Source organism: Macaca nemestrina, chromosome 1, assembly GCF_043159975.1.
Source record: "Macaca nemestrina isolate mMacNem1 chromosome 1, mMacNem.hap1, whole genome shotgun sequence".
In the NCBI taxonomy this organism is placed as follows: Eukaryota; Metazoa; Chordata; class Mammalia; order Primates; family Cercopithecidae; genus Macaca; species Macaca nemestrina.
In genome coordinates, this window is record NC_092125.1 from 224,963,647 (window position 1) to 224,977,744 (window position 14,098).

At 51.6% G+C, this 14,098-nt stretch overlaps 1 protein-coding gene across 3 annotated transcripts in view; it reads left to right on the top strand.

The window, feature by feature from the left end:
* LOC105479160 (G protein-coupled receptor 157) overlaps positions 1 to 14,098 on the top strand; it is a 77,557-nt gene that overhangs the window by 57,571 nt on the left and 5,888 nt on the right. For all 3 annotated transcript variants that reach the window (XM_071066767.1, XM_011737013.2, XM_011737007.2), the window contains exon 2: positions 11,287 to 11,500. In XM_071066767.1, coding sequence (XP_070922868.1) covers positions 11,287 to 11,500 — 214 coding nt within the window. The remainder of the gene's footprint in view (positions 1 to 11,286; positions 11,501 to 14,098) is intronic.

The window sequence follows — 14,098 nt, forward strand, 5'->3', positions numbered from 1 at the left end:
ACCCAAGGGTTTTGTGTCCATTGATTCTGACAGCATTTTGAATTTTTTGGTGGCAGTTGCTTTTTTTTTTTTTTTTTTTTTTTTGAGACAGAGTCTCACCCTGTTGCCCAGGCTGGAGTGCAGTGGCACAGTCTCGGCTCATTGCAAGCTCTGCCGCCTGGGTTCCTGCCGTTCTCCTGCCTCAGCCTCCCGAGTAGGTGGGACTACAGGCGCCTGCCACCACGCCCGGCTAATTTTTTTTTTTTTCGTATTTTTAGTAGAGATGGGGTTTCAACGTGTTAGCCAGGATGGTCTTGATCTCCTGACCTTGTGATCCGCCTGCCTTGGCCTCCCAGAGTGCTGGGATTACAGGCGTGAGCCATTGTGCCTGGCCGGCAGTTGCTTTTTTAAGGTTGTGTGAGATACTCAGTGTTCAGGGGAAGTCCCTGTGTTTGAGAAGTCCTTTTCTACTGTGTCTTGGCTGGTGAGGCGGCTGCCACGGACGTCCCATCTTTGACTTTCATGTGGTGTGCCTGAGTGGCTGTGTGTTTACCACGCCCACCTGAGGGAGGCCAGAGCTGCTGGGAGGGGTCATTTCTCCGCCTCCCATATAAGGGGACCTCCTTTCCAAGAGCGGCGCAGCCCTTCCTCCCCGCACGGTGGTGGGTGCCTGCGTGATGCCAGATCAGGGTCAGCAGGGGCGAGGTGACCACCCGCTCCACCAGGACCTCTATGGTGCCAGGCATCAGCTGTGTGACCTGTGAGCATGGGGGGGCAGCTAAAGGGTCGGGGCAGCTCATTTGGGGGTCAGAAGGAAGGGTCCTGGCCGACCGGGTTTTCCTCGGGCGTCTCTGAGTTTCTTCTGGCCCCGCCAAGCTAAAGGTGGGTGTGGGTATGACTCCAGCAGGGTCCAGCCCCTGTGCCTCTCACACACATGTTCATCCACCCTTTGGAGTTTGCTTAGGGTTACAGAGGAAGCAAGAGTCTGTGACCCCCATGTTTACTATAAAAACCCTGCTCTGGGGGGAGCGGGAAGTCCCAATGTAGCAAAAAGGGGAAACCTGGGCCTGGAGCTGGAAGGTTCTCGGAGTTCTCTAATTTGTTTTTTGTTTGTTTTGAGATGGAGTCTCGCTCTGTCACCCAGGCTGGAGTGAAGTGGCACGATCTCGGCTCACTGCAACCTCCACTTCCCAGGTTCAAGCCATTCTCCTGCCTCAGCCACCCAACTAGCTGGGAATACAGGCACACACCACCATGTCTGTCTATTTTTTTTGTATTTTTAGTAGAGATGGGGTTTCACCATGTTGGCCAGGCTGGTCTCGAACTCCTGACCTCAAATGATCCACTTTCCTCGGCCTCCCAAAGTGCTGGGATTACAGGTATGAGCCACCACACCTGGCCCGTTTTTTGTTTTTTTTTTTTTTTTTTTTTGAGACAGAGTCTCACTCTGTCGCCCAGACTGGAGTGCAGTGGTGTGATCTCTACTCACGACAGCCTCTACCTCCCAGGTTCAAGTGATTCTTCTGCCTCAGCCTCCCAAGTAGCTGGGATCACAGGTGTGCACCATCACACCCGGCTAATTTTTGTATTTTTAGTAAGGACGGGATTTCACCATGTTGGCCAGGCTGGTCTCGAACTCCTGACCTCATGTGATCCACCCGCCTCGGCCTCCCAAAGTGCTGGGATTATAGGTGTAAGCCACTACACCCGGCCTGAGTTCTCTAATTTGAAATGAGCTCACCGTGGCACTGCAAGGACGAGCCAGTGGCAGAGCTGGCCCATCTCCCCAGGCAGTGGCATCTGAATGAGGGATGGATGCAGTGGCCACATCCATGTATATATCCAAAATAACAATCATGGAACTGGTTTCGTTATTCCCCATAAGTTTTCTGAGGTGACTGGTGAAGGTGGCAGTGCTGCATCCTTGTGTGCAGCAGGAAGCCCATGGCAGGGGCCTGAGCACCAGCAACTTGGCAGGAGGTGTGAGAGCTCAGGCTGCCCCTTGACCTTCAGCCGAGCTGCCCATCCCTGAGCTGAGGGCTACAGACAGTAACACTAGGGCATGAGTGTGTATCTGAGAGTTCCTTTGGACATTCCTCTCCCCTTCTGCAGGGTGACCTTGTGGTGGCCTGGCCCAGTGGCTGACTCCCTGAACTTCTCCCAAGTCCCTGACCCTCTGCCCCTGGAGCTGGACAATAAGTGTCCATTATTCTCAGGGAAGAAACGTCCTCCAGGCAGCCTCTCACCAGGCCTCACTCCCTACGGCTGGGCTTCCCCCAGCCCTGCTGTGTCCTGAGGTTTTTAAACTGGCATATTGTTGCACAAGAGTTTGGTTCTCAAAGCATTTTCTGAGTTATGTTAACATCCCCAGGCCTCATGGTACCTACACCAGGCATGGTGTGTTTGGCCCAGAGAAGAGGCCTGCTTGTTTTCCCCCAGCAGGTGCCAGCCCCCAGAGATCTGTAGGAAGGATGAGGTTTGAGGTGGGGAAAAGGTACAGGAATCCCAGGGTTGGAGCTGGTGATTGAGGAGACCCTGCTTTGAGCCCGCCTCAGTCTAACCTCTGACCCCTTCCGGGCAGCGGGGATGGCGTTCTAAGGGTCTTTGAAAACCAGTGGGCCGCTTTTCAGTATAACTGTGCATTTGTGTGTGAAGTGGAAATGTGTCTCCCTGTCTGCAGGTGTCCCCACCCTGACTCTGGTGGGGACAGGTTCCAGAAGCACGCAACTGAAGATCCCCAGTTGGGCAGGGCTGGGAACTCCCGAGGACCCGCTCTGAAAGGCAGGGAAGCCGAGAGCATTGCTGTCCTGGGGACAAGTGGCCTGGTCTGACTGACACTAGGCCGGCGGGGAATTCAGGTCTCGCAGGTGGTTTTTTCTCTGCTTGGCTAATCCCCGGCAGTACTTCCACTTCCTTTCTCTGGAGGACATTTAAAAACAAAAGGTGTCGAGTTCCAAAAAGGGCTAAGCTCCTGACAAGTATGAATGGCTTTTTGTCGGTTTCTCCTCCATGAGCTGGTGGAGGGTCCTGGCCCAGCTTTGCCAATCTGGGCATTGTGGGGGTAGGGAGTTTCCAAGTCATCCGTGACCTGTAAGACTGGGGGCCCTAGGAGCTGGGATGGTACCCGCTGCCGGGACACGTGTCTCTCCTGTCTAGTCTGTAGAAAACCTCTGCAGTGTTTACTCAGGCTTCCCTAACAAAGTACCACAGCCTGGGGGCTTAGACAACAGAAATTTATTTTCTCACAGTTTTGGAGGCTGAAGTGCAAGGTCCAGGTGAGGGCAGGACTGGTTCTTCCTGAGGCCTCTCTCCTTGGCATGTATATGGCCATCTTCTCCTTGGGTCTTCCATTGGTCTTCCCTCTGTAAAGATCTGTGTGCTCATCACTTCTTGTTTTTGTTGCTGTTGTTTGTTTTTTTGTTTTAAGACAGTCATGGCCGGGCATTGTGGCTCACGTCTGTAATCCCAGCACTTTGGGAGGCTGAGGCGGGCGGATCACCTGAGGTCAGGAGTACAAGAACAGTCTGGCCAACATGGTGAAACCCTGTCTCTACTAAAAATACAAAAATTAGCCGGCTATAATGGTGGGTGCCTGTGATCCCAGCTATTTGGGAGGCTGAGGCAGGAGAATCGCCTGAACCTGGGAGGCGGAGGTTGCAGTGAGCTGAGACCACGCCACTGCACTCCAGCCTGGAGACAGAGTGACATTCCATCTAAAAAAAAAAAAAAAGAAAAGAAAAGACAGGGTCTCACTCTCATCCAGTCTAGAGTGCAGTGGCACAGTCACAGCTCACTATAGCCTCAACCTCCTGGGTTCAAGCAGTTCTCCCGCCTCAGCCTCCTGAGTAGCTGGGACTTCAGGTGTGTGCCACCACACCCGGCTAATTTCTATGTTTTTTTGTAGAGACAGGGTCTCACTTTGTTGCCCAGGCTGGTCTCAAACTCCTGGCCTGGGCGATCCTTTGGTCTCCCATGCTGGGATTATGGGTGTGAGCCACCATGCCCGGCCTTTCCTCTTATAAGTTATGACAGCAGAGTCACATTAGGTTAGGTTCCACTCTGTTGACTGCATTTTAACTTAATCACCTCTTGAAAGACCCTGTCTCTCAAATACACTCACATTCTGAGGTTCTTGGGATTAGGACTTCAACAGATGAAATTTGTAGGGGATGCAGTTGAACCCTTAACAGCCTCTGAGTAGGGAGGAAGCCGACTTGGAGTCTGGCTTTTGTTTCTAGGCAAATACAAGTTGGAGCTGGGGCCTGGACACCTCTGGGAGAAGCTTGTGGTGCCCCTGCCACATCAGAGTTACACTCAAGTTACAGAGTTACCTTCCTCCATCCAGGCAGGCTCAGCCTGGCCTCCTCCCAGCCTGAGAGTCACAGGTTGAGAGAGGAGGGGCCTTATTGGTCACCTGTTCTAACCCACATCCCCACCTTGCACCCCCACCCAGCACCTGTCATGGCACCCCCTAAACATGGGCACTCACCTTCTCTCGGTGGAAGCTGCCTATTCAGCCCCCGGGTTTAGGATTGGGCAGGACCCCGCCCATTCCTCCGGCATCTAACCACTTCACCACCAGGTCCTCTTCAAGACTTTTTAACCATTTGAGGATAGCTCAAGGCCCAGCGTCTCTTCACATGCTCCTGAGGTGCCCTGGCACTGGTGCCAGCCTGCCAGTCTCAGGTTTAGAATGTGGGCTGCATATGGCCACTCACAGGCAGACAGCAGCAGCCATTGGCTGTTCTGAGCCACCCACATCTGAGCAGCAGGACGACCCCTCCAACCACATGAATTTCTAGGTTGTAATCAACTAAATCCCTTGGTCTTTTTCATGTGTGCAGTTATTAAGCCCTGTGTTACTTGTTCTGGCTTTATTTTTTGGGGGTGGTGGCTTCCCTTATGAAGGAGGGAAAAACTGTTAGGTGTTACATGTCAGTACGGTGGTTTTTTTTGTTGTTGTTTGGTTTTTTTGAGATGGAGTCCCACTCTGTCACCCAGGCTGGAGTGGGACTCTGTCTCAAAAAAACCAATCTTGGCTTACTGCAAGCACGATCTCGGCTTACTGCAACCTCCACTTCCCAGGTTCAAGTGATTCTCCTGCCTCAGCTTCTCCAGTAGCTGGGATTACAGGTGCCCGCCACTACAGCTGGCTAATTTTTTGTGTTTTTAGTAGAGGTGGGGTTTCGTCATGTTGGCCAGGCTGGTCTCAAACTTCTGACTTCAGGTGACCTGCCCACCCCGGTCTCCCAAAGTGCTGGGATTGCAAGCATGAGCCACCATGCGTGCCTACATGTCAGAACTGCAATACGCATTTCTAGAAAGCAGGATTTATGCCACACATGTGTTTGTGGAGCACCTATCAGATTTAGACTACCTGCAGCTCGGAATGGCCCCCTGGCTGGAGAACTGCTCTGTTTATCCTTCTGAGAGTTCCAGAAACACCAACTTTCTCCTTACCCTGTAGTCAGGAACCCAGAGCACTGTCAGCTCCTTATCGTTTTCATCCTACGTCTGGTGGTGTCATGGAGCCAGTTTGAGAGACACGATTGTTACATTTTAGGGAGTTTTGTGAGCTGATTGTTAGATACGACCAGTACTAAAAACTAGATTATATTAAAAACAAAGCTGGGCCTGGGGCTCCTGTCCGTAGTCGTAGCTCCTTGGGAGGCTGAGACAGGAGGATCACTTAAGAAAACATAGTGAGATCCCATCTTAAAAAATAATAGACTGGGCATGGCGGCTCATGTCTGTAATCCCAGCACTTTGAAAGGCCAGGGTGAGAAGATCACTTGAAGCCAGGAGTTCAAGACCAGCCTGGGCAATAAAGCAAGACTTTGTCTCTACAAAAAGCAAAAAATAAGCCAGGCATGGTGGCATGTGTCTGTAGTACCCCCTACTCCAGAGGTTGAGGTGAGAGGATTACTTGAGCCCGAGATTTGGAGGCTGCAGTGAGCCATGATTGTGCTACTGCACTCCAGTCTGGGCAACAGAGCAAGACCCTGTCTCTGTCTCTAAAATAATAATGGTGGTTTTTTTTTCCGAGATGGAGTCTCGCTCTGTCACCCAGGCTGGAGTGCAGTGGCACAATCTCGGCTCACTGCAACCTCCACCTCCCTGGTTCAATTGATTCTCCTACCTTAGCCTCCTGAGTAGCTGGGATTACAGGCATGCGCCACTATGCCCAGATAATTTTTTGGATTTTCAGTAGAGACGGGGTTTCACCATGTTGGTCAGGGTGGTCTTGAACTCCTGACCTCGTGATCCGCCCGCCTAGGCCTCCCAAAGTGCTGGGAATAATAAAATAAAAATTTAAAAAGCCGTAAATATTCAAAGCTCATCATGTGATAGCTATTTTACTCTTTACACACTTGAGGTTGTTGCATCTATCAAATCTGTGTGGTGAAAATACTATTTAATGGTGTGCTGCGTGCATCTGTTTCCAACTACACGTGTTGGTGGCTGGAAATTGGCCATGGTGGAAGTATTTACACATGGAAGTTGGCAAAGACTACAAATCAAGCCTTGATAGCTTGATTTATTGCTTTGTTGATTGTGTAGAGCAGAGGTCAGCAAAGTTTTCCTGTAAAGTAAGTGTTTTCAGCTTTTTGGGCCATGCAGCCTCAGTTGTAACTGCTCAGCTCTGCCTGAAAACAGCGGTAGACAATCTGTAAATGACTGAGTGTGGCTGTGTTGCAATAAAACTTTATCTAAAAAAAACAAACAGTGGGCCAGATTTGGCCTGAGAGCCATAGTTTGCTGGACCCCTGATCTAGACTTTAAAAAGTAATGGAGAAGACGTTAAAGGTATAGATTAAACTTAAGTGTTACTCATCTCTGAGCTTAAGAAGAGATGGCAGCTGTGTTGGGGCAGGCAGATAAGCCAGTATGGAAAGAAGAGATGAGAAGAGACAGGATCATGAAGCAGAAAAAAATTGAGGAAACACTCTCCCAGTGTGGGGGGAAGAAAACTCGTACCTGATTCAACCAAGAAGTTGCTCATGTCACTAGTTGGTGACAACGTATGTCTTGTTTTCTATTTCTTCCTTATTTCATTTTCATCTTGTTAAGGGAAATGAAAGCATCAATTAACTTCATGCCACGGAGCTCTCTCATTTGCTGATTGCATCCACAGGTTGGCAAAATCCAGGGTTTGGCTGAAATCAACAAAAGCATTCTGTGAGAATCAGTTGGCTGCATGGAATGGAGGATAAAGAAGGAGTATTATTATTATTTATTTATTTATTTTTTTTTTTTTTTTTTTTTTTTTTTTTGAGACGGAGTCTTGCTCTGTCACCCAGGCTGGAGTGCAGTGGCCGGATCTCAGCTCACTGCAAACTCCGCCTCCCGGGTTTACGCCGTTCTCCTGCCTCAGCCTCCCGAGTAGCTGGGACTACAGGCGCCCGCCACCTCGCCCGGCTAGTTTTTTTGTATTTTTTAGTAGAGACGGGGTTTCACCGTGTTAGCCGGGATCGTCTCTCGATCTCCTGGCCTCGTGATCCGCCCGTCTCGGCCTCCCAAAGTGCTGGGATTACAGGCTTGAGCCACCGCGCCCGGCCTATTATTATTTATAAATTGTATGCTTCACATCCTGCGGGTGAAATTTATACATTTCTATGTGTTTGTGTAAACATGCATACATGCACACCTGCATACGTCTTTGTTTTTCTGGAGAGCCAGCTGTGAAATGTTCCCAACACACCATTGTCCATGCCTGTACATGAGTCAGTCTGGCCCAGCCTGCTTTGCAGGATCATTGGACCATTCCACTCTCTTCATTCCCACCGGCTCCCTGATTCTACCTCTTACCTCCTCTCACTTAAATACCACTCCTGCCCCGGCAGCTTCTGGCCCTCACACAGCTGCTCCTCCTGTGTGTTCAAACAACCCCTCCCTGTTGATCAGGCCCACATTCTTATATTCTTTTTTTTTTTTTTTTAGACGGAGTTGCACTCTGTCACCCAGGCTGGAGTGCAGTGGCACAATCTCAGCTCACTGCAACCCCTGCCTCCCGGGTTCAAATGATTCTCTTGCCTCAGCCTCCTGAGTAGCTGGGATTACAGGTGTGCACTACCACGCCCAGCTAATTTAAACCCACATTCTTAACCCTTTCAAAACCCACTGCCTATTTGACCTTCCCTTTGGTTATTTCCCAGCACAAACTCAGTATCACAGAAGAAATGTACCGCTGTGTAGCTTTAGTACTGCAACCCTAAAGTTACAGAGTGTGGGTCTGTGTGGTCCCCCGGTTTCCCATAAGGCTTGTTGGGGATGTAGAGGGAGCCCAAAGGAGTGATGTGCCGACTGTGACCCTCCCAGGCCCAGCTCAGAGGGGAATCCCCTATTTGAGTGACCCCAGCCCCCTCCAGGGAGACTGTTCCTACATACAGTGCTCACCCCCTTCCCAGAATTCCTTAGCGGAATCCTGCAACTGTAAAGTAATGAGGAACAGCACATTATGACTGGAGGATTGGCTTGGTGGCACTTTAAAGGCCACTTGCTTTTTTTTTTTTTGAGACAGAGTCTCACTTCGTCATCCAGGCTGGAGTGCAGTGGCACCATCTCAGCTCACTGCAACCTCCACCTCCTGGATTCAAGGGATTCTCGTGCCTCAGCCTCCCACTAAGCTGGGATTACAGGGATGCACTACCACACCCGGCTAATTTTTGTATTTTTGGTAGAGACGAGTTTCACCATGTTGGCCAGGCTGGTCTCGATCTCCTGACCTCAGGTGGTCCACCCGTCTCAGCCTCCCAAAGTCCTGGGATTCAGTCATGAGCCACCTCATCCCGCCCGTCATGAGTTTTAAAACAACCCTTTCTTACCTTTTATGGGTGGGGTTTTTTTAATTGGTTTTTTTTTTTTTTTTTTTTTTGAGATGGGTCTTGCTCTGTCGCCCAGGCCGGAGTGCAGTGGCGTGATCTCGGCTCACAACCTCTGCCTCGCAGGTTCAAGTGATTCTTCTGCCCCAGGCTCCCAAGTAGCTGGGATTACAGGCACGCGCCACCAAGTCCAGCTAATTTTTGTACTTTTAGTGGAGACGGGGTTTCACTATGTTGGGCAGGCTGGTCTCAAACCCCTGACCCCAAGTGTTCCGCCCACCTTGGCCTCCCAAAGTATTGGGATTACAGGCGTGAGCTACCGTGCCTGGCCTTTTGTGGTCTTTTTGCTCCAGTGTCTCTGTGACTGCCAACAGGACACGCTGCCTCCTGCCACTGAGGCCACTGAGGGTGACGTGACTCTGCCATCAGCACTCCTGCCCCTCCCTACAGAGGCCAGTGGGGACTGGAGAGCGCTGCAGAGGGGATGGTTGGCCAGAGCCCCTCTGTTCTGGAAGCATCCTGCATGAGGCCTTCCCAGTCCCAGGGAACTGACTTTTCCCTGTCATCTTCGTCCCTGCCCTGCCTCCTCTGCCAGCCCTGCAGCATTTGGGAGAACTCCTTGAAGCACAATTCTCCTGGCCTCATTCTGGCCTCAGATTCACATTGAATTTTGATCTCATAGTTATCATAGTATCATTCCTGTTTACCTAAGGCTTTGCCCTCCAGGCACCTGACTTAGGACAGGGGTACTGTGTCTTCTTCCTCGGACAAACCAGACGGGCCCAACGAAGCACCAGTGTCTGCACCACAGGCCTGAACCCTGGGACAGCAGAACGTGACAACAGTCATGACAGCAGCAAACACTCACATACCTGCCTGGCCATGTGCTCTGTACACACATGTATTTGTTTATTCTCGTAACGACCCTACAATGACACCCTGCAGTCACTGTGGTCATCCACACTTTGCAGAGAACCTGGCGTGTTGAGGCTAAATAACTTTCCCGAGCAGGGGCAGAGCTGGGACTTGGATCCAGCCCACTACACTGAAATCCAAGCTCTTAACCACCCCACTGGCTGCCTCTCTCAGGAACCCTGTAGCCTTTGTGTGCTCCATTGCTGTGTAAGGAACAGTTTGGTTCAGGGACTACAGGGAAGGGGCCTACCCCTGGCTGTGTGGCTGGCTGTGGGAGAGCACTCTAGAAAACTGCGCCTGGGCCGGACATGGTGGCTCACGCCTATAATCCCAGCACTGTGGGAGGCTGAGGCAGGTGGATCACCTAAGGTCAGGAGTTCGAGACCAGGCTGGCCAACATGGTGAATCCCTGTCTCTACTAGAAATACAAAAATTAGCTGGGCGTGGTGGTGCACGCCTGTAATCTCAGCTACTTGGGAGGCTGAGGCAGGAGAATCGCTTGAACCCAGGAGGTGGAGGTTGCAGTGAACTGAGATTATGCCATTGCACTCCAGCCTGGGTGACAGAGCGAGACTCCATCTCAAAAAAAGAAAAAAGATAACTGAGCCCAACACTGCCCTTGGAGGGGCCCCTACCTGAGCTTTATGCTTTCAGAGGTCCCCGTTGACCCTTGCCAGGTTCCATTCCCCGCCATTGCGTAAGAAGTCCTCAAGGCCGAAGGGACGTGCTGCTCAAAGCTCGCGTTCCCCCTCCTAGAGCCGGCCGAAGGTAAGCAGAACCCTGGAATTCCCCGCCCAGGCAACCCTAAGCCCCTGACGTGTGCACCTCTAGACCCAAGGGCTGACCAAGGGGTGCTGATGGTTTGTGGCACATTTGCACGAGCATGGACAGGTGTTCGCACGCTGGTGCCCAAGGCTTCCCGGAACAGAAACCAGACAGGCCCCACGCAGCACCAGTGTCTGCACCACGGGCCTGAACCCTGGGACAGCAGGACGTGACTCACAGCAGTCATGACAGCAGCAAACTCACACACACACCTGCCTGGCCATGTGCTCTGTACACACATGTATACAAAACTTTTTTCTTTTTTTGAGATGGAGTCTCGCTCTGTCACCCAGGCTGGAGCACAATGGCACAATCTCAGCTTACTGCAACCTCTACCTCCTGGGTTCAAAAGATTCTCCTGCCTCAGCCTCCCAAGTAGCTGAGATTACAGGCGTGCACCACCACACTCAGCTAATTTTTTTATTTCTAGTAGAGACAGGGTTTCACCATGTTGGCCAGCCTGGTCTCGAACTCTGTACACACGTGTATGAAAAAGCAGCTGGGCACACGCTGGGAGCTGGCTGTCCCACATCATTCCATTCTAATGCCAGTCCCTGAAGAATTCTAAAGTAGAGCCAGACTCCTGGGGCAACACCTATCCCTTATTTTCCAGGGCTACTGTGCCATCCGGGCTCCGGAGAGCACCATTCCCTTTCTGAAGGGCGTCCTCTGTCATTTTGTGAGGGCTGACATTGCTGGGAGCCATGGCCTGACCCCAATGCCTATTTCTCTCCTCCTTCCTCAGCTGGGGGATCCCGCTGGTCATCACTGTGGCAGCCGTCGCCCTGAAGAAGATTGGCTACGATGCCTCGGACGTGTCTGTGGGCTGGTGCTGGATTGACTTAGAGGCCAAGGACCACGTCCTGTGGATGCTGCTGACGGGGAAGCTGTGGGAGATGCTGGCATACATATTGCTGCCCTTGCTGTACCTCCTGGTCCGGAAGCACATCAACAGAGCGGTAGGCGCTGCCCTCAGAACTCAGGGCCCTCCTCATGGCCTCTATGCCCAGGTGCGAGGCCTGGCATTGAGTTTGACCACCCGAGGGGACAGGCTGCGTCTCTGGGGACAGAACCAGTGATGGGCCGGAGGGGACCAGGCACTTACTGTGCACCAGACACCATGCAACACGCTGTATTACATGGATAGTGCATCGGTTCCTGCTGCCCCATTAGGAGCCGGGTCCTTTTGCTCCTTTGTAGATAAGGAAAGGGAGGCTTAGCTGATTAAGGGCCTGCCAGGGCGCAGGGCTCCTGCGGACAGGGCTGCCGTGTCCTCGGTCACAGCCCTCTCCTGCCCCCTGGTGGACGGCCTGTAGTGGCTGCTTAAACTTGAGAAATTTAGCTAAAGGGGGAGGATGGACCCAAGACCGGGCTGCCCCAGGGAAGGGAGGACTGTGGAATTTCACAATCAATGATGCAAATAACTCACCTAACTTTGCTTAGTGATTTATTATATCCTAAATGGCAGAGTTTTCCAGAATTCAGAAATCAGTAGGCTGGGCTGGCTGGAGAGCCTGGGAAAGCATGGCTTTCCTCTGACACCTTGGCCCAGTTCCTCCTTGTTCCTGCCTCCCAGTCTGCATATGTGAACTAGGGGCTTCCTCTTGGCCACAAGCAAACGCCTGCAAAAGGCCACAGATTAACCCATTCATTGATCCACTCGACCACTCATACCGTATGTTACTTTAGTTTTGTTTATTTATTTTTTGACAGGGTCTTGCTCTGTTGCCCAGGTTGGAGTGCAGTGGCACAATCTTGGCTCACTGCAACCTCTGCCTCCCAGGTTCAAGTGATTCTCCTGCCTCAGTCTCCCGAGTAGCTGGGATTATAGGCACGTGCCACCATGCCCAGCTAATTTTTGTACTTTTAGTAGAGGCAGGGTTTCACCATGTTGGCCAGGCTGGTCTCGAACTCTTGACCTCAAGTGATCTGCCTGCCTCAGCCTCCCAAAGTGCTGGGATTACAGGTGTGAGCCACCGTGCCCAGCCTCATTCAGTGTGTTTTTACTGAGCATCTACTAGCACCAAACTGTGTATAGCATGGGGGTTTATCTTGAGGACTTGGACATGGATCTCGCCCTCCCGGAGTGAGGCAGAAGTGCAGGTAACTACAGGCAAAGATTCAATGTGAGGAGTGGCTGGGGCAGTAAGATAGGTCCAGAGGAAATGCTCTAAATTCAGACGTCTGGGCTCATCCTGCAGGCTTGCTGGTGTGAGTCCCTGTGTTTCTTTTTGCCCCCTGAGTTTTCAGGGCTGAAATTGTAGGAGGGTGTGTACCCATCTTGTAGGCCATTCTGTCCACCCAGCAGCCATTTCTGAGCCAGGATGCACCTTGCGGCTGTGGCCATCTGGACACCTAATCCCCGCCCTCAACTTCCATTGTGTCTTCTCGAATCAAGACCTCTAGTTTTCTCTTCTTTTTACTTGGAAATTTAACCAGTTCTCACCCGCCCTAGACCCTTCTTCTGCCTCAGTTGGACTCCTTGCTGGAGATGGCTGTGGGACTTCCCAATTGGTCTGAAATCCTTTTTGGACTGGGCACGGTGGCTCATGCCCATGATCCCAACACTTTTTGGGGCCGAGGTGGGTGGATCACGTGAGGTCAGGAGTACCAGACCAGCGTGGCCAACATAGTGAAACCTCATCTCTACCAAAAATACAAAAATTAGCTGGATATGGTGGCACACGCCTGTAGTCCCAGCTAGTCAGGAGACTGAAGTGGGAGAATCGCTTGAACCCAAGAGATGGAGGTTGCAGTGAGCCGAGATCGCGCCTCTTGAGACTCCACCTCAAAAAAAAAAAATTAAATTTTTTTTTTTTTTTTGAGACGGAGTCTTGCTCTGTCCCCCAGGCTGGAGTGCAGTGGCGCGATCTCGGCTCACTGCAAGCTCCGCCTCCTGGGTTTACGCCATTCTCCTGCCTCAGCCTCCCAAGTAGCTGGGACTATAGGCGCCCGCCACCTCGCCCGGCTAGTTTTTTGTGTTTTTAGTAGAGACAGGGTTTCACCGTGTTAGCCAGGATGGTCTCGATCTCCTGACCTTGTGATCCGCCTGCCTCGGCCTCCCAAAGTGCTGGGATTACAGGCTTGAGCCACCGCGCCCGGCCAAAAATTAAAATTAAAATTAAGGCTGGGCGCAGTGGCTCACACCTGTAATCCCAGCACTTTGGGAGGCCGAGGTAGGTGGATCACCTGAGGTCAGGAGTTCGAGACCAGCCTGGCCAACATGGTGAAACCCCGTCTATAATAAAAATATAAAAGTTAGCCAGGCATGGTGGCAGGTGCCTGTAATCCCAGCTACTCAGGAGGCTGAGGCGGGAGAATCACTTGAATCCAGCAGGCAGAGGTTGCAGTGAGCCGAGATTGTATCATTGTACGCCAGCCTGGGCGACAGAGCAAGACTACATCTCAAAAAAAAAAAAAAAAAAATTAGCTGGTGTGCTGGTGCATGCCTATAGTCCTAGCTACTTGAGAGGCTGAGACAGTGAGGCAGGAGGATCGCTTGAGCCTGGGAGTTCACTGTATTCCAGCCTCGGTGGCAGAGTGATTCCCTGTCTCAA